Source organism: Artemia franciscana, chromosome 14 (assembly GCF_032884065.1).
Source record: "Artemia franciscana chromosome 14, ASM3288406v1, whole genome shotgun sequence".
Lineage (NCBI taxonomy): Eukaryota > Metazoa > Arthropoda > Branchiopoda > Anostraca > Artemiidae > Artemia > Artemia franciscana.
Window position 1 is genome coordinate 17,719,305 of NC_088876.1, and position 20,964 is coordinate 17,740,268.

A 20,964-nucleotide genomic window follows, 5' to 3' on the forward strand; every position below is an offset into this window, starting at 1 on the left:
ACCTATGTACTTATGACTAAAGGAAGACTTTTTTTTGTTTTTCTAACCAATAAATTAATTTGGAACGTGTTGTTTGTATAAAAGCTTATCAACAATGATTAGTTCCGGCTTTTTTTTATGAAGCAGGTGAGCTGGAGCTGCCAAACGCTTTTGACTTGTCATGTTGTTTAGCTCAACTTAATTGGTTCAAGTCAATGTTCATTCTCTGCTCAGGATCCCCCCCCCCAAAAAAAAAATATAAAACAGTTCTTGTTGACGAACTTTTAATACGGAGCGACTTGGCCCAATAGTAAGAGAAATTGTAAAAAGCAGAATCTCGATAACAATAGATACATAAAAGGAACTGGCTTTTTATGCTGAGTCAAAATATACGAAAATTCATGAAGTTTAATGTTACCCATCAAAAGCTACGAGACTGAGAAAATTTTCCTGATTTTTGAAAAAAGAGAGAAACACACCCAAAAAGCTCAGCAATTCTTATGAGAACCATACTGTCAGGTTCTACATATAAGAGAACCTCACTGTGGATGTTTCACAAACATTTGAAATTTTGTGTTTTGCCAAAATCACGAATGCGTGTTTATTTGGTTGTTTGTTTGTTGTTGTTTTTTATATAGGTGATCGAATCAAACCAATGGTCCTTAAGGATCGGAAGAGGGCTCAATTTAAATAAAATTAAAATTCGGTTGCCCTTTTTAAGTGACCAAAAGTGTTGGAGGGCAACTAGCGCCCCTTCCATACCCCTTTTTGCCCCGAGGCATTCGATTAAAAATTAAGATAGACATTTGATTAAGCATAGTTGAATAGTCACTAAACAAGCCTTTTGGGATGACATGACACCCCATAGTCACTGGGAGATGCTGTTTAAGTTACGAAACCTGCGCATTATTCACACATAAAATTTCTTACTGGGAAATGTACGGAGTTTTATTCGAAGGGGGGAATTTTATAGGGGGAAGATTTTCCATAGAGAAAAATTTCTGTAGGGAGAAAAGTTTTCCACGGGGAGTATCCCAGGGGAAATTCTAGACGAAGGGGGAGGGGATTTACTGGTATGATTTAGTGTGTTTATACCAAGTTTTGACATTATTTATTTATTCTATATCGTTTCCCAAATAACGGGCCATTGAGCCTCTTAGGATATTGTTTTTGTTTTGTTATTGTATGGAAATAAATGGAACTTAAAATTGATTTGGAATACTGTCAGAAATGAAATTAAAAAAAAACAAGTATTTTCACGTGGAAGTAAGGAGCAACATTAAAACTTAAAACGAACAGAAATTCTTCTGTTTGTGAGAGAGGCTGCCCTTTTCTCAATCCTCGCTCTTTACGCTAAATTTTGACTTTTTTCCACATTAAATGGGCCATTCTTAAGCCTATGAACAGGCATTCAGACACATGAACCGTTGAATATAAACGAAAGAGCGATGGTTGAAGATACAGAAATATTTTCTGCTGGTTTCAAGTTTAAATGTTGTTCCTTACTTTCAGTTGGATTTTTTTTATTTAATTGATTATCAAGGCTGATGTTTCTGCAAATATAATTTTGATTTTTGTCCTTCCCAGAAATTTCAGCAATAGCAGTCTTTTGTATGATTAACTTTAAAACAGTCTCCAAAAAAACAACTTATTTGAAGATAAGTAAAAAGTAACATTGAAACCTAAATCGTGTATAAACAAAGTCATGTAATAGCTTAAACTCAACAAGAATAGAAATAGCTAACTAAAACAAAAGAATTAAAAGGGATTATCCAAAAAAAAGCTGAAAACAAGCACATATTACAATGGACGAATAAATCAAATCTAAAATTGATATAAATTAGTCAAACTTAAAATAAACAAATAAAAATATCTACAAGGTGAACCTTTTAAATCTTATAAAATGCCAAAGCAACTTCAAACTTCACATCCTTCCTCCTATACAATATAACTGCTGCACTCAATAATACACCCGACTTTGAAGCCCCTATGTCAGTAGACTTTTACTATATAACTACAAAAACTTCCAAACAAGAAGTTTTTCAAGGAAAAATAAAGAGCTACATTAAACCAGAGACGAGCAGACATAAACTCAGATAATTCTTAAACTTAAAACGAACAGAATTCACTACAAATGACTATATGAAGCCCAAAACGAACAAGAATTACGATGAATAGTCAAGTCAAATTTACATCAAATCGAAATTACCTCAAATAAGAGTAGCGCCAATGCCCCTAAGTCTTCTAAAGGTCAGAGTGTTATTTTTGCTTTATTAAAGACAATTTTTATTTCTAGCACTTTTCTCAATGTCATTCAGGGTATACAAATTCGTGGTGCACATCCCCTTCCCTCCCACTCTAAACTTTTAACAGCTTGAATGTTATTTTTCTTCCATGAAAAGTGATTTGTATTTTGAATAGTGTTGTTTTATTTGTCAAAATGTTAAGAATAACAACAAAAAGGAAGAAAAATAACCATTATAGCCAAGATGGCTGATAAGAACTAAAGAAAGTAGACTGACTGTTGACACGAGTTTGTGAAGATATTCATTCCAGGGAGTATAAGGCAATTTAGATTTATTAACGTTCTAAAAAAGAAAACGTTAATATTTTTAGTAAAACGTGAATGACATTATAGCATTCAGAAAGCTTAGGGAGCATTGGTCCTACTCCTGTTTGAGATAATTTCTGTTGTTTTTTTTAGACTTATTAATTGTAATTTTCGTTCGTTTTGGTCATTTGTTGATAGAGACCTCTGTTCGTTTCAAGCTTTTGACGCAATTCAAAAGATAAAAATAAAAAAAAGAGAGGGGAGGGGTAGAGCCCCACTTTGGGTTCTTTTATCAGACAGATCGAAAATTCTTGTATGTTTTATTACTTCAGCAAACTGTAATACATCCACCTATCTAAATGTATCTATGGAATAATCGCATAATTTGGTGAGGCTTTTACTCTTTAACATAACATGTTGCCCTCAAAGCCACCTTTATGGAACATTTTAACTGATCTGGTTAAACTCTATATTTCAAATTTTGACCTAGTGCTATATGGAAATTTGAGCACGGGGTGTGATCCCAACTACCTCAGACAAGCTGTTTTATATGTTGATACCTGGGAGAAAAACATAATAACACATGAAGGCATATATCGCTCTTTACTAAGTTAACACTTTTGTTTTGACTATGACAAAATGATTTTAATTGAAATTGAATTTCAAGCTTCCTCAAATTAGCCAATTTTACCCCTGATTTTAGATCCCAAAAGGTACTGAATGAACATTTTGGCTTGAAAGTTCTAACAGTAAATCTTTCATTGCGACAAACACTACTTTTTATTGTATATTGACCAAGACTAAAGTTAATCTGTCGGAACTTCACTTAATTGTCAGCTAATTGTATCCATCCACTTGATCTCATTTATAGAAAGATGAACTCTCAATAACCGTATATGAATTGTTTAATTCTAAAGTCTTAGAATTGTATTCTACAAACTTTGGAGATCATAAGACCAATTCCACGAGATTAGATTATTTAACTTGGTTAAAGACAATTAGGGAATTATAGCTTAACGGACTGATTAGACAACGCCGCTCAGCCAATGAAGACCGATTTCCTCAAAAGGTACAGTTTTGATTTCGCTGTATAAAAATACGTTTTAGGCAGAAAATCTTCTACTAAAAGCATCAATAAAAAACAAGAGCTAAGAGCTCATATGGCACTTGTGACGAGGCAAGAAGAGCTAAGAGCCAAGAGCTCATATGGCGTGAGCTCTAACAAAATTCTAAGAATCAATAGATTGATTTAATAGGAAATTCAGAGGCTTAATGCCGGTCAGGATTTAAAATAAGAGCTCTGAGTCACGATCTCCTTCTAAATATGAAATTCATTAAGATCCGATCACCCACTCGTAAGTTATAAAATACCTAATTTTTTCTCTTCCTTTAGCCCTCCCCCCCCCCCGATGGTAGAATCTGGGAAAACAACTTTATCAAGTCAATTTGTGCAGCTCCCTGACACGCCTACCAATTTTCATCGTCCTAGCACGTCCAGAAGCACCTATTCGTAAGATAAAAATACCCCAATTTTCACGTTTTCCAAGAATTCTGGTTTCCCCCTCCAGCTCCCTCCATTGTTACAGGATCTGGTCGAAATTTAAAATTAGAGGTTTAAAGCACAAGATCCTTCTAAATATAAAATTTCATTAAGATCTGGTCACAATTTCGTAAGTTACAAATACCTCATATTACCAAATCCCCTCCCAAAAAATCTCCACCAAAGAGAGCAGATGCGGTCCGGGTATGTCAGTCACGTATCTTAGACAGGTTTTTATTCTTCCCATTCAGTTTCATCCTGATATCTCCGCTTTAAGTATTTTCTAAGATTTCCACGATATCTCTCCAATCATCGAATTTCATTAAGATCTGTTCAACCTTATGAATACTTCATTTTTTCTATTTTTTCCGAATTAACGGGCCCCCCACAACCCCCCCCCCAGATGGTCAAATCGGGAAAACGACTATTTCTAATTTAATCTGGTTCGGTCCCTGATACACCTGCCAAATTTCATCATCCTAGCTTACCTGGAAGTGCCTAAAGTAGCAAAACCGGGACCTGCTTAAAATCTGCAGCTAGTATCGATATTTCCGGTTTCGAGCTAAAGCTATCATCTGAGGTGTTTAATGTAAAATAAAATATTCATATCTTCTCGTTTCGGATTTTTACTTTTAAGTCCTATTGTACATTAATATTGTACTAATATCCAAATATCAATACGTATTACTAAATATCCAACAGTTCTTGAAATAATGTTTTCAGCATTGAATGAGCATCCAAAAGTTCATGAAATAATATTTTCACATAAATACACACAGAGGTCTTAAATGCGTCTTACTCTGACGAGAGCATTGAATGAACTGACGAGAGAATTGAATGAACTGTGATATTCTTTGCTATTCTACTTTTAACATCTTCACTGCATGTTTCAATTGATCGATCTTCTCATTGCCCAACATCAACTCTTCACCTCAACTTATTCCTAGTCTTAGCGACTTATTTTTCTAGACAGTAACTTTCAGACCTGTTCTAGGTCTGACTGTCCCTCAAAAGGGACAGTTTTGATTTCGCTGTATAAAAATACATATGCGTTTTAGGCAGAAAATCTTCTACTAAAAGCATCAATAAAAAAAACAAGAGCTAAGAGCTCATATGGCACTTGTGACGAGGCAAGAAGAGCTAAGAGCCAAGAGCTCATATGGCATGAGCTCTAACAAAATTCTAAGAATTAATAGACTGATTTAAAAGGAAATTCAGAGGCTTAATGCCGGTCAGGATTTAAAATAAGAGGTCTGAGTCACGATCTCCTTCTAAATATGAAATTCATTAAGATCCGATCACCCACTCGTAAGTTATAAATACCTAATTTTTCCTCTCCCTTTAGCCCCCCAGATGGTCGAATCTGGAAAAACGACTTTATCAAGTCAATTTGAGCAGCTCCCTGAAACGCCTACCAATTTTCATCGTCCTAGCGCGTCCAGAAGCACCAAACTCGCCAAATCACTTAACCCCTCCCCCCAACTCTCCCAAAGAGAGCAAATCCGGTACGGGTAGGTCAATCACGTATCAAGGACATTTGCTTATTCTATCCAACAAGCTTCATCCTGATTCCTCCACTCCAAGTGTTTTCCAAGATTTCCTCCTCCAACTCCCCCCAATGTCAAAAGATCTGGTCGAGATTTGAAATAAGAGCTCTGAGACATGAATTCCTTCTAAATATCAAATTTCATTGAGATCCTATTACCTATTCGTAAGATAAAAATACCCCTCTAATCGGTTTCTCAATCACTCCACAAATGCCCTCTTCCATAGAAATTATCAAGACACGCGAAAAATAGCCCCCAGGTTATCCCTTCGGAAACTCTCTACATGACACACTGGCAGAAACTGTAATACCTTCGGGCCTGCACTGATGTTTTCAATAATTTAGTATTTATTACTAAAATATCTATAATGTTCAGCGCTACTATTACTACTAATAACTCACTGCAGCACCAAACCACCTGAGGCCAACGCAGCTACGCATGCTCCTCCTCCATCCCATTCTATTCCAAGCCTCTCTTTATACACCCTCCCAGAAAGCTCGCAATGTTCATTAAATTTTTCTTTATGACTTCCTCCTACCCCAACCGCGAACGACCTGCTTTCCATTTAGCCCTAGACAGTTTACCAAAAAGGTCAATCCTTGGCAATCTGTCATCCGTCATCCGCACAACGTGCCCTAGTCATCTCAACCTTTCCCTCATTATAGTCCTAGAAAGCGGGATTGAACCACGTTTTTTGTACAGCCTACTGTTAAAATACGATCAGTCACCCGGGTACCCAGAACAATCCGTAATCAATTTCTCTGGAAAACATCAAGCAAAAACTTCGAAAGTAAGGAGCGATCCGGCTCAATAGTAACTGAAACTCTAAAAAACGGAATTTTGATACCAAAAGAAGTTGGACTTTTTTGCTAATTTCAAATACACAAGCTTCATCAAATTTAGTCTTACCTATCAGAAGTTAAGAGCTTGAGAAATTTTGCCTAACTTTCAGAAAAAGTGGAAAGCATTCTCTAAAATATATAGAATCTTCGTGAAAATTACACCATCAGATTCAGCGTGCTAAAGAACCCTCCTTTAGGAATCCCAAGATCCTATCTGCAAAAATGTGGATTTTTTTTCTTTTTTTTATCAGCGGAAAGAGCAAGGATGCGCATTTATTTGTTTTATTTCTCCAAGGGGTGATCGTATCGACCCAGTGGTCCTAGAATATCGTGAGAGGGCTCGTTAGAACTGAAATTAAAAGTTGTAGTTCCCTTTTCAGTCGATAAATCGGAGAGAAACTAGGCCCCCTCCTACGCTGATTTTCTCCCAAAGTCACCCGATGAAAATTTTTAAATAATTATTTCGTTCAGCATAGTCGAAAAATCTAATAACTGTGTCTTTGAGGATGACTTAATCCCCCACAGTCCCCAGGGGAGGGGTGTAAGTTGCGAACTTCGCTTATTGTTTACATATAATATAAGTTATTGCTAAGTATACGAAAGTTTTCAGGGGGATTTCTTTCTGGTAGTGGGGGGTTCCATGGGAGGATCTTTCAATGGAGGGTTTTCTTATGGGGGAAGGGAATTTACCATGAAGTACACGTCGAATTTCCCAGCATTTTTTTCAATTGAAAGTAAGGAGCAGCATTAAAACTTAAAACCAACAAAAAATATTATGTATATTAGAGGATTCACCCCTTTATCAATATCTCATTCTTTATGCATTTTTTTTGGTACTTTCAAAAAAGCTATTTATTCTAATTAAACGACCTTTATGACTTAGGGTTGATTCTTAAAGAATTGGAAAAAAGTTCTAATTTTAACGTAAAGAACAAGGTACTGATGAGGGGGTATACCCCTTCATATACGTAATAATTTATGTTCGGTTTGATTTTTAATGTTGCTCCTTACTTCTAGTTGAAAAACTTGTTTTTTTTGTTTAAAAAACTCCCACATTGTCAAATTTTAAACTCTTCAGTTTAACATTCAACTGTTCCTGGAAAGTTTCTCTCAAATTTTCATCCTGGTCTATTGACTTTATAACTTCCTGGGAGGTAATCTTCCGAATTTTCAAGTTTAAATTAACCCTAGACAGTACCAAATGGTGATCTTAGCTTTCAACATCAATAATAGCACTCCTATATGCCCTAGTACCTTGTATTTATCTGGACAGTCTTCTGTTTACAATAAAATAATCAATAAGGTTTGCCGTCTTACCATCACGTGAATACCATGTTAAATTACGGGCCATTTTATAACCAAACACCGTATTTGTTATAACTAGATTCAACATTTGATTAACAATTAACAATTAACTAAATTAATAATTAACGATAACAATTAACATTCAACTGTTCCTGGAAAATTTCTCTCAAACTTTCATCCTGGAGTCTATTAACTTTATAACTTCCTGGGAGGTAATCTTCCGAATTTTCAAGTTTAAATTAACCCTAGACAGTACCAAATGGTGATCTTAGCTTTCAACATCAATAATAGCACTCCTATATGCCCTAGTACCTTGTATTTATCTGGACAGTCTTCTGTTTACAATAAAATAATCAATAAGGTTTGCCGTCTTACCATCACGTGAACACCATGTTAAATTATGGGCCATTTTATAACCAAACACCGTATTTGTTATAACTAGATTGTTATACCCACAAAATTGAAACAGTAGGTAGCTATTTCTGTTTTCTTTTCCTACACCAAATTTACATAGGCTAGGATACCATCTTTCCCTATTTCTACCGACCTGGGCGTTAAAATCTATTAGAACATCATATTTCTACCTGGGAATCTGTCTAATTGCTTCGGTAACTGTAAGTAAAATTCATCTGAATCACTAGTATCTATGTCAGTCGGCACTACAGGGGCATTTACTACTATAACTGATACCGTGTACATCTTAATCATAAAATGAGCGATAGGTATTCATATTATCCATACCTTCCCAGCCTAAACAGGATATAGCAGCTTTCTTATTCATCATGAGCCCTACTATCTGTCAATATACCCCATCCTTCCTTCCTGAGTAAACAAATTCTATATCACCTAATGTCATGCTTCCTATCCCTGGGATGTGAGTTTTTGAAACTCCTAATAAGTTCAGTTATTTTTTGTATCGAATAATTTTTTTATAACGTCAAAACATTCCAAGCTCCAATTTTCATGTTCTTCAAATAATTGAAATTATTTTGGCCTCAGGAAAAGCAATGGTCCCGGATACCAGTGCAGGATAAAGACCAACACATCTTCCCAAGTCTACACCGAAGCGCTTAAGCCGGCTTAGAACCGGACACCAAGAAGTCCCTGGGATCTCCAGTATGAATGGAGGGTTTACGCAATCCTGTGCCCATTCTTTATCACAACATGGTTTTCAGCACTTGACGATACTCTTCTACCCACAAGAGTCGAAATCCTGCACTGAGAGTGTAAAACTTAAACCTGTGATTCATTATATATTCATGCCTACAAATATTACACTACTATGGGGAGGTAACCCATGCTAGAGAAATTAGCTAGGAAGAGATTTTTAAGCCCGAAAACGCCCACCAAAAGTGACCAAGCCCAGAAGAATAATTACTTGATCAGAATCCTGTGAGAATGATGTATCGTTTATTTCAATACAGTAACCTTTTTATGAAATTAAATAGAAAAAACTAGTTTTTAACTAAAAGTAAAGACCTACATTAAAACTTTAAATAAACAAACTTTTCCTATATATGAGGGGCTTCTACCTCTTAAGGTGGATCTCTCTCTTTGCGCTAAAGTTTGATTTCTTTCCCAATTCTTTAAGAAAGACTCCATAAACCATAGGGCCGATTAATTAGAATAAAAAGCTTAGTTAGTCTAATGATCAAGGGATTTAGGAGGGTACAGTCTTACTCATAATGGATTAAATTCCCCCAGGACAATTCTATTCTAGCTGAAAATTCCAACCAGAAAGTTTCTTGCAGATGATGCAGGGTGAAAAATTTTGCTTAGTGCTTTTTCATTTGAAAAAGAGTTTAATTCCTGAACGTTTTTACGATCATGCTGCTAATCCCCTTCTCGGTAGAAAAGCTTCCCAGCAAAATGGCAGCAAAAGGATGTTTTCCAGCAAAGATTTTTTAAGGGGGGGGGGTACAAAAAACTTTAAAAAACACATCAAAAATGTGAAATATATACTCCCTTATGATATTTGTGAATATTTCTGGTTTACGCTGTTATTATAAAAGTAAAGAATAACACTAAATCCAAAAAGAACATAATTTATTCCTTAGAGGAGGAAGACTGATCCGTGGAAGGCAATTTTTTGGAGGCCATTTCCATGGGGGTATTTTTTACAGGGGGTGGGTATTTCCCAGGGGGTTAACACCCGCTACAGAAAAAAGACAAGCAAAGATAAAAAAAGAACGCTTATTTTCTTAATAAAAATAAGCGTCAAACGAGGCATGTTCAATGCCGATGAAAACCAGAAAAGAGCAGAAACGTATAACAATAAGAACAGAGGGATTGCGACTAATTAATTGAAGAAGAGAAGATGAAAATCAGAATTGTTCATTAAAACTAAAAGCAATTGAAATCTAACCTGTATTAGGCTGGACTCTTATTACCTGGATTTGGCTGAAGTAGCTTAAATACATTTGATGTACGCGAGGAGGAGGTGGGGTCAATTGTCAACCATGAATCAAAATCAACCAACATCAAACCATGCATTAATTCAAAAGCATTCAGAAATTAAATTTAAAAAAAAACAAATTTTTTTGACTGCGAGCAAGGAGCGACATTAAAACTTAAAACGAACAAAAATTATTCCGTATATGAAAGGGACTATTCCCTCCTCATGGCCTCGCTCTCTTTACGCTAAAGTGTTTTATCGTTTTAAATAGTAGAGTTGTGACAAAGAGTCAAACTTTAGCGTAAAGAGCGGGGCGTTGAGGAGGGGACAACCCTTTCATATACGAATAATTTCTGTTCGTTTCAAGTTTTAATGTCACTCCTTACTTCCAGTTTTAAAAAGCTTGTTTTATTTTATTTAACCTTATTTTGTTCCAAGACCATTCACGACAAATTTAGTTTCACTACAAACAAGAATTTAGCTACTGCCTCCTTTCCTAACTGTAAAAATCTAAAGCCTACTGCGTCATGGGCGCTTCACTGACAGCGATTTATACTACAAATATTCTCTTTTCCAGTCACTACAGCATTTTAAAATGAAAATACGTAGTCACTATTCAAATTTTACTTATTCAATTTTATTTATTATAAAACAGTCCTGTGGTGGCGCAGTGGATTTGACCTTACCTTGGTAATACGGGGCCCAGAGATCGAATCACGCTGCAGGAATGCACTGCAGGGCCGGCACAGGGACCTTAGTAGTCAAGAAGCGTCGTTAATTCTTAAATAAAATAATAAATAATTTTTTTATAGAACAATTTTACTTTTTCAACTTTATTCAATCAGGTTTAAACCTTTAGATATTAAATGCTAAATGCATATTAAATGCGTTCAATACCTTGTGACAAATAAATATTTCTTTTTGTGCTATAAAAATATTCCATTCTGATGCCTGCTGGTACATAAATTTTAACCCACTACGCCACTGCGCGTGTGGGTGATTCCGACAGACAAGCTGAAAGTAGTCGATGAAATCAGGTTTCAATCCAGGTTTTTAGCCTGTTGGTAAAAATAGGTTCTGACTACAACTGATATAAAATTTTTTAACTAAACAAAACACATACTAAAGAAATAGTATTTACTGTACAAGTCAAGAGAATATAATATGAGTTTTAATGATTAGTTTCTTCATAGAGAGCGCAATAGCGCTGCATAAATAAAAAGTGATGTGGGCATAATGTATTATTACCTATTTTATTTATTTCCGACCAAGGCATTTCGCATAGAAGAAGTTGTCATAGAAACTTCAAAAGAGGCTCATTCGAAAGCTGAAAGCTGCAGTGCCCTTTTTAATAGTCAAAGGTGATTGGAGGGCAACCAGATTCCAGCCCCCATCATTTCCCAAAGCACATCCAATAAAAATTTTGATATAGCTATTTTGTTCAAAATAATTGAAGGTCCAGTATATGTTTTTGGCGATGACAACACCCACAGAGCCCTCAGGGCAAGAGCTCTTATGTATGCTAGTTGCCCATTCTTAACATATAAGGCTTTTATGGAAGGAGTGGTCACATAAACTTCGGGGGGGGGGGTCATTTGATTGGAAACCAGAAGTGCGAGTTCACTATTTAAGAGTCAAAGTGATCGGAGGGCAACCTACAGCAGAGTCTTTTCCCCAAACGCATCTGATCGAAATTGTGCAGGGCGGACACAAACCCCCAGAGACCAGGGGCCATAAGTTATGCTTCAAGACTTATACGGTTTTTATAGAGTGGGTGGTCGTATAAACCTCGAATAAGAGCTCGTTTGATTGGAAGTCGAAGGTTAGTGCCCTTTCAAGAGTCATAAGTGAATCAACGGCAACCATCCCCGCCCCCAACCCCATCATTTCCCAAAAAATATCTAACCAAATTTAAAGAGAGCTATTTTGTTCAGCCTTGTTGAAATGTCCAGTAATTGTGTCTTTAGGGATGTCAACCTTACCACAGTTCTCAGGGTAGGGATTGTAAGTTAAGAAATTCATTCATTGTTTACATATAATAGATGCTATTGAGAAAAGTATACATGTTTCACCTTTCCCCGAAAAGATAAATCGCATCTAGATGAGCCTTTCAGAGAATGCTGAGGGGATTGCCGAGCTAAATCAAACGCGTTTTGTTTATAGAGGTCGTCGAAGGGGCATAACTCAGGAATGACTGAATAAATAAATTTGAAACTTTGAGAAAATGATAAGAGAGATGATCAACTGACCAAAAAGGCAATATTTAACCGCTACTACCACTACTACAACTACTATCAGTACTACTGCACCACTTCTACTACTACTAACACACTACTATATTTAGAATATTGAGGGAAATTTGAACTTAATCAAAAGACATTGCGCGCATTCACATTGTCGAAAAAGCGTCTATCAAGAATGGATTTGTGCATTCGAAGAGCATTTAGAGAATACTTCAAGCAGAAGATAATTTGACCAAAAGGCCGTATGTTCTAGCTGCTACTAATACTACTACCACTGTTATATTTATTACTACTACTACTACTACTTCAACTGCTGCTACTATTGAGGTTACTTGTAAGTCTAAGAACAATAAGATGAAAATTTCAAAAGGTATATGGATATACAGGCTAATAAAAGGACGTATCAGCAACGTCATAGCAACTGCTATTTGCATTAAGTAGAAACTTTCAGGACTTGATGAAAGAGATGTTCAACTGACCAAAAAGCAATAACTTAATACTAGTGCTGCTACTAGTGTTATTTCTATCATTGTTAATACTACTACTGTGACTACTATTACAACTGTGCCTAAGTTTATGAAGGTAAAATTTTCAGGGAATTTTGAGGGAAGAAAGCGAACTGAATCACAACACCCCATCTTTACACAGGTCATCAAAAGGGCGTATCAGCAATATCTTAGCAACAGTTCGGTGTGAAGTGGAACCTAACAGGACTTATTGTGAGGGATGTTGAACTAACCAAAAGACAATATTTGCATCCTAATGCTGCTGCTTCTATTCCTACTACTAATACTGCTACTATTATTGCTACTTCTACTACTACGACTGCCACTAAAGATATAGCTACTTCTATTAATTCCACTGCTACAACTACTATTGCTACTACTATTACCGCTGATACTACTATTACTGCTACTAAGGCTAAGGGTATTACGGTGAAAATTTTGAAAAATATTGAAACTGTATTGAATTAAATCAATACACTCTACGCACACACAGGCTGTCATGAGGACGTATCAGAAATGCTCCAGGAACTGTTGATGGTATTACATTCCCAATTTCAGCGTGTATTGAAGGATATATTGAAGAAACCAAACTAGCTATGCTCCTACTCCTACTAGCGATACTACAAGTATCGCTACTGTACAAGCTAAGGTTATTAAGGTCAAATTTTCAAGGAATATTTAGGCTGATGTTGAACTAAATCAAAACAAACACTTAGCATGTAGATTTTCAAAAAAGTAACAAAGCAATATTTCAAGAACAGCTTGTATTATCAAGTAAGATCTTTAAGAGTAAGTTGTGGTGGATGTTGAACTAGTCAGAAGATACTATTTGTATACTATTGATACTACCACTGCAGTTACTGTAGCTAATAACGCTAAGGGTATTAAGATGAAACTTTAGGGGAACGTTTTAGGGGCATTTTCAATTAAACACAAAAATTAAATGCATGCGGGTTTTCAAAAGGACAAATAAGCAATATCATAGCCAGCATCACCCTGTAAGATTTAACAATATCATTAAAACTTATAAGGAGTTACTTTGATTGGAAAATAAAGGCTCTAGTGCCATTTTAAGAGTCAAAAGTGATTGGAGGGTAATCATTCCTCCTCCTAATCTCATTCATTTTCCTAACACATCTAATCAAAATTTTCGGACAATATTCTGCTCAGCATAGTAGAAAGATCCAGTAACTATGTCTCTAGGGTTATCTGGTATGTCAACCCCCTACAGCTATGCAACTTGCCCAATATGCCTTAAAACTAAATATTGTTTTAAGACTAAATAAAAAGGTACTATGTGTATGGTTACCAATAACACACCTCTACAATTTCTTCAATTGACTAGTGGTATTAAGTTGACCCTTTTGGGTTTAATACTATTATTACTTCTGTTCTTACATTTTAAACATATCAAAAGAGTTTAAGTATATCCAGGATGTCAAAGAGCATAGATAGAATTTTTCGGAATAGTTTTAAGTTTCCATCTTTTCAGGTCAACTTGAGTATGCACAAAATTAAATTGAACAATACTATTTGTGTTAAAATTCAAAATTGTTGAGAATTTTTGTCCAACATATGAATAGCAAGCCGAACTATGGATTCTTAAAGCAAAAACAAAATTGAAAAAAAACATCTGGATAAAAAGACTATATCAATCAAAAAACGAAGATAAATTAATTCTAAAAAACTTTTTCCACAAAACAAGTTCTTCAAAGAAAACTAAAGAGCTCCAGAGCTCCCCACCCGATTAGAAAAAAATCTCTCTATGTGGCATTCCCAATTTTATATAGTTTGCTATCTTTCTTATTGTCCCCTAAACTTTCCAACCACTCCCATAAAACAATTCTTTCCTTAAATCCGGTAATTCGGGACAAGGGGTCATGAAGTGAAGCATATCCTCGTTATTTTCTCTACATATAGGGCATGAGTAAGGAATCTCCACTACCCTTAACCTCCCTAAATATTTCCTCCTTTCTCCAAATGCTAGGAAATTGCCCCTTCCCGATATATACCACTTGATTTCTTCAGTGTTTAAACCCCCTTTAAAATAATGTTATATCCCCTATACCTCCTTCCATTGCCAGTAAACACCGAAGGACACCAAGGCTGCAATTCACACTTCCGTTTCTGGATTTCCTGATCCTCCAGCACACTTTTACTAGTTTTACTACATTATCTACTTCCAGTCCTATCCCCATCTTTTCATTCCAGTCTCCTGATAAGCCACAACTTTTTAAAATTGATCTCACCTGGGAAGCCCAAGAACTTTTCCCACTATCCTGCAACACCATCAGATAAGCTGTATTTACTAACCAATTACCTTTTCCCAGTATCCTATTATTCTAACCGACCTTTTTGAAAACAATCCTATAATCAATCCTAACAACCCTAGCAGTCAATGAAAACAATCCTAGATCATCCTTTAATATCAGACTATTTAAATTTCTGGCTTAGCCCCAATAGGCTCCTGAAATGTCATAAATATATTCTCTCTGTTCTTTCCCCTTTTTCATATACAGATATTTATTAAAGTCTTATTAGTTTTTAATTTTCTAAAGTCAAAAAGTAAAACATTTAAAATGTTATTTTTTTTTACTAAAGTGCAAATTATGTTCTGGTCTTAAAAAGGCATGGGGCTATCAGACCTACTCATATTAACTTTTGCTCGCCTTGAGCTTGACTCGGTTATTTATAGTAATTGTTGTTTGTTTTGGGTTTCATTTATTTATTGATGGTGCTATGTGGTAGTTTTACGCTTAGGGGATTATTCGACTTTATTTCTCCTAATTTCTGGCTTAATAGAGCTCTACTTTTCTCTGAAAAAACTTGTTTTGAAGGGGAAATCTTTTTAATCAACCTAATGAAAAAAATTACCCTGGTTGAGCCACTTAAAGCTTAGGCCTCAAAAACGTTTGCCCTTTCAAGCTACGAGTACCATAAAGTTGTTTCCTGTTCTGGTAAATGAAAGTTTAGAGTGTTATGAGAACATTAATTCTATTAACAAGGACAACACTTTTTACAGAGGCTAGTCATTGACATCCAGTGAGCAGGAACGGGTAAAAATTTGAGCTTTCTCTCTGATCCACTTGTTCATAACTAAAAAATTAAAATCTTATTAAATGCAGCAAAAACTTATATTATGTTAAAGAAAACTTAAAATTCAGTGGAAACTGGCCTACTCTATTCAGATGAAAGTTCAAAAGGAAAAAGATATTGGAAAAAAGATTTTTTCCAACATGTAAAAAAATATATTGCTAAAAACTAAAGACCTCGAAAAGCCTGGCTCGGCTAATCTCTCATTCGGTTTACACCTATGGTAAAATACTATAAAATCTTAAATCCCGCATAAGTAACTCCAACATCATAGGTAAAATTATCTAATCTATAAGGGGATCAAATACTTTCTTTTTCTGTCTTCTTTCTTAAAAAGTGTGCGTTTAAATGCACTAATATATCGGTTTGTGCATATCTCAAAACATTTTTATACAATATGCAGGAGGTAGGAATAGAAGTGTTGGTCTTTCCTAAAACACGTTCTTACACGCTATGTGCCATTGTTCTGTATTTTCCCAACAAGACATGTAGCCACAATTTTGTTTCGAGAAGGGCGACATCGTGGTGTGGAGGGGAGATTGCTGGTACGACTTTGAGAAAATACTGGAGATCATATAGAAATTCAAGGTAAAATCTGCAATATCCTACGATTTCGCGGGAGCACAAACTCCAAGCATTTCCCCCTCCCTAATCTTGCGGACATGGTAGGTGACAATTCCAGTAAAATATGACAAGAATCAATAGCAGAGTCACAAGAAGACGGTCTCTTGTACCAGTTTAACTCCTGTCGGTGCCACAACCTGTTGGTGGTCTTGTCAGTTTCAAAATTTTAGGGATGCCAGTCTCATCGGTATTCCATATGTGCTCAGCTGTAGATTGATGCCTGTCATAGACATTAAATGAATTATCAAAAAGCTTTGAAACAACTAATTTGTGAGGCCACTTGCCCTGGCTGAACTAGTGGGCTCAGGTGCAAGAAGCAAGACATTGGGGTTTCTTTTCAAAAAAGTAGTAAGCCGTTCCTTTGAAGCACTTTTTCGTTCTGTCCAAGACTGTGGGTTTTCAATTTCATTCGCAAAAACATATTAAAATACTAGCTTTTCAACCTCATTTGAGACAAGACCTTGATTCATTCTTGATGCAGTGACAAGATAGTCGCATATGTCCCTTTCTTGTTTGTCGGAAAAGATCTGCCGATCGGGCTACATATGCTTTTCAGCTTTTCTGATTGTTGGATCAATACACACTTCAGGTTTATCTTCATTACAGTTTAAACTATCTTTTGTTTTTTTCAGATAATTGTAAAGGGAGCTTTTCTTTATTTTGAAATACTCTGCATCTGCTCTGATTAGCACAGAGGCGCCATTTGAAGGGGGGGTTCAGGGGTGGGCAAATGCCCACCCCAGATTTTCCAGGGGGCCCAAGCCTCCACCACAAAGGGCCCTTCGCCGGCCATAATAATCCATTATGTCCAACATAATCCATTCTGTCCAATTGATTTGAAATTACTGCACGCCTATTAACCAAAGAGCGTAATTACTTGACAACCCTTGGGGTAATTGCGCTATTAGCTATTAATCATTGTAAACTTTGAAAGTAGGTAAGATACATAATAAAATTCTCGAGTTCTGTCAAATGCCCATTTCCTAGATGATTACGCGACACGGAGTGAGTCGGGGGGGGGGGGGGTAGAGTTCATGCCCACCCCAAGATTTGGTCCAAATGACGCCTCTGGATCAGCATCCTCTTTTCCAAAAGTGCTCGGACAGTCTTAACGTCTAAAATTTAAAAGAGGTCGGCTATTCAAATTTTTAAATTTATTGTCCAATTTAAACATATTTTTTGTGGAAGGAATTTGAAATCTAATCGAAAATCTAGCTTTTTCACAATTTACTAAGATTTATGTAACATATCTGTCGGCAAGAATGTGTGAATCATAAAAATAATTTTTTGAGACTGAATATCATAATGCCAAAGTGATAACTGCAATTCTTTGTGTTTACTAAGGTTTAATATATTAAGAAACAAGAAGAGAATTTATCTTTCGGAAAGATTTTGAAGTCTTACCGAAAGATTAAGAAAAGTGCTGAGAATTCTTACAGCTGTTTTTTGTGTTACCTGAAGAGGGTTAGAATGAACTGGGAATGTATTTAATAAAAAATGGACAGTATCTTAGGTAAGATTCTATTAATAAATGAAAAAGAATATTAATAATTGGAAAAGAAAAAACATATTTTACTCGATTTAAATAACGTAAATTTTGGGCTAGTTTTATGCGCAAGTGATCAGAATGAGAATACAGAAATATAACAAATCCCAAATGCTTATATACCTCAACCCTTTTGATGCTACTTCCGGAAATAACTAGCCCATCAGTTCCAATTCTAACAATTCCTTGCTTAGAACCCCCCAAAGGCCATAAATTCCGTCTTAGACAAATTTGGGACTAAATAATTTTGAGAAAACCGCTGGCTAAAAGAATTCAATTCCCTCGCTAAGACAACCAGTTATTGCAATTAATTTTGCAATAAATTTATCCAAAACTAATCTTAATGTAAAAAAAACTCAATCCTTTGCTGAATTTCAGAAAATAGAAGATTTTTGAATTTTTGAACATTAAGCCTTTGCATTGAACACTACACATAAAACAGTGAGTTACAGACAATAATTTCGGTTCAAGCTCAAGTTCCATTTATTCCGGTATATAAACATTTAAAAGGACAATTTCCCAAAGGGCTCCATGATCCGTTATTTGGGAAACAATTTAGAATAACTAATTGATAATACGAGTAATAACAAACATATCCGTGTTAGACTAAGCCTGGAAATAAGTAATAAGAAATCAATCAATCGACTGTTCATACAAATATGGCGATCTCTCCACTACTTCACAATCAAATCATACCAAATTTTCTCGACGTCACTGAGGAACTATCCTAACTAAGGAATACCCAGCAATTAATTAATCTTGTTATGCCTTTAACTCCAAATAAAAATAACTTCCCATGTGTTTCTTACAGGAATCATGGGTCGGGAGGTTAACTTGATGTTGCCCGTTGTTGTATTGAAGACTGGCTCCAATTGTTATAAGCCTTTTGTGCCACAGTCTCTAAGAGTGATTTTGTGTTCCCAGGCTTAGCCATGAGATTGCCTCCTAAAAAGCTAGTAAGGCCATCTAGAATAGTTACAATGAGACGAATATTCTACTGAATGTTGAGAGAGGAAAAACTAGGTTATCACTGGATTATATTTATCGGTTCTAAGAATACAAATGTGAATATGGCTCATTTAAGGTTCTACAGGCAAACATCACCAACAATTAATCAATGAATAGCACTCATCTAAGATTAACGTCTAAAAATTTACAGGAAAAAAATAGTTAATCAATAATTACACATACTCAGAGCGATCCGGTCCGTCCAAAATCTTAACAAAAGTAAACTCACACTTAGCAAGTAGGATACTACAAGCTAAGAACTAAGAATACTGAAACTCTTCGTTTTGGTTTTAGTTTTGTCTGTAGTTTTAGACGATACTTTCATGGCTCTGACATGTTTTACCCACAATCTATCAGCTATTTCATCTCCATCTTATGTAAATCTGTTTACACAAAAGCTTCCTTCGTTATTTATATCATATATAAATGTTTGGTTTTAAAGGACTAAGAAGCTTCTGAGTATTTAATATAATCGTTTATTACGCAAGCGTTCAGGTCTGCTGGATCTCAGCAAGCCCCCCCCCCCCCCCCCAATCACGATCACAGCGAAACACTGAAGAAACTGCGGGGTGACCGGAACCATTACATCATTTCAGTTAGGAACTATGCACGGATTTACTTCCCTTGCTTGTCGGAGCAGTCAATAAAAGCAAGATGGGAGTTTTTGTTAGAAATATTAGTATGAAAGCAAAGATAAGGCCGAAATGTAAATGTCCTTCATCTTCAGAAAATTGACAAGAGAGTGGGTAGTTGTTTGCATGACTCTAGCCACTTTCTCCTGAAGCTGGTAAAAAAATGTAAGTTGAGATGGAAATGTAGACATACACACAGACGAAAAGTATAACAGATAAGGATAAATAAGACTGAATTATAAAAGACAGAGGATATAAATGTAAAATAATTACTTCATTTTCCATATTATTCTAAGTCGGAACTTTGATCATATTAACTGAAAACGTTACTTAAGCGCTAAAATTTTATCCTGAAGAATTCTCAGGAATCGCGCACATCAATCCAGTGGTCGATTTTTGTAGCCGTAAGTCACGTAAATAATTTCGTATATTTTTCTTTTATTCCGAGTCCATTCCTTTTAAAAACTTTGTTCAATTTTAACCTTAATTGCTCAACTCAGAATTGCACTTCAACTCATCCTGCTACTTTGTTTTCAAAATCACGCCGAAGAATGAGCAAATAGAAAATATCTAAAGGAATAAGTCAGATAGAGGGACAGAATGACCAGCAATGATTACTAATTAAAGAACAGAACCTACCCCATTTATTTCCGAGTACAACTGGACATGCACCATGGTAGGACATTATATCTGCTTTACCACTTCTTTTGAGGTTATACCAGAACGCTGCAGATCCTTTGCTAGGTCGAATAACTGCTCCAATTCTTGGGAAGCTTGTAAAGCCCCCTATTTCAACATCACTTAGCTGGAAATATCAACAAATTATAAAGAAAATATTGATTATCCTAGCGCTCCTAAAAAGGACTGAGGCCACTGACATTTTTCTCAGCTCTGGCATTCAAAGATGTACGCCCTATCAGGCTTTTATAAAACCTCCCCATTCATCGGAACAGAGTTATAGATTTTTTGATTGGTAACTGAACATAAAATAGTGACGAGCTTAAAAATCCTCCTAATTTTCTAAGAAAGGCGATATACAAGGTACTAAATAGAGAAAAAAATTGCATCCCTACTTCAGATCCTAATGCTCGTCAAAATTTAAAAAATAAAATTTGAAACGAAGGTGGTTCAGACATTTGAATGCAACTTTGTT

General features: G+C 35.7%; 1 protein-coding gene across 4 annotated transcripts in view; it reads right to left on the reverse strand.

Annotated features, from left to right (window-relative positions):
* Window positions 1-15,885: 15,885 nt before the first annotated feature.
* The window catches only part of LOC136035417 (prolyl 4-hydroxylase subunit alpha-1-like), a 57,815-nt gene continuing 52,736 nt past the window's right edge, over window positions 15,886-20,964 (reverse strand). For all 4 annotated transcript variants that reach the window (XM_065717213.1, XM_065717211.1, XM_065717212.1 and 1 more), the window contains 2 exons: window positions 20,451-20,616; window positions 15,886-16,004 (listed from right to left, as the gene is read on the reverse strand). In XM_065717213.1, coding sequence (XP_065573285.1) covers window positions 15,934-16,004; window positions 20,451-20,616 — 237 coding nt within the window. In that variant the 3' untranslated portion in view covers window positions 15,886-15,933. The remainder of the gene's footprint in view (window positions 16,005-20,450; window positions 20,617-20,964) is intronic.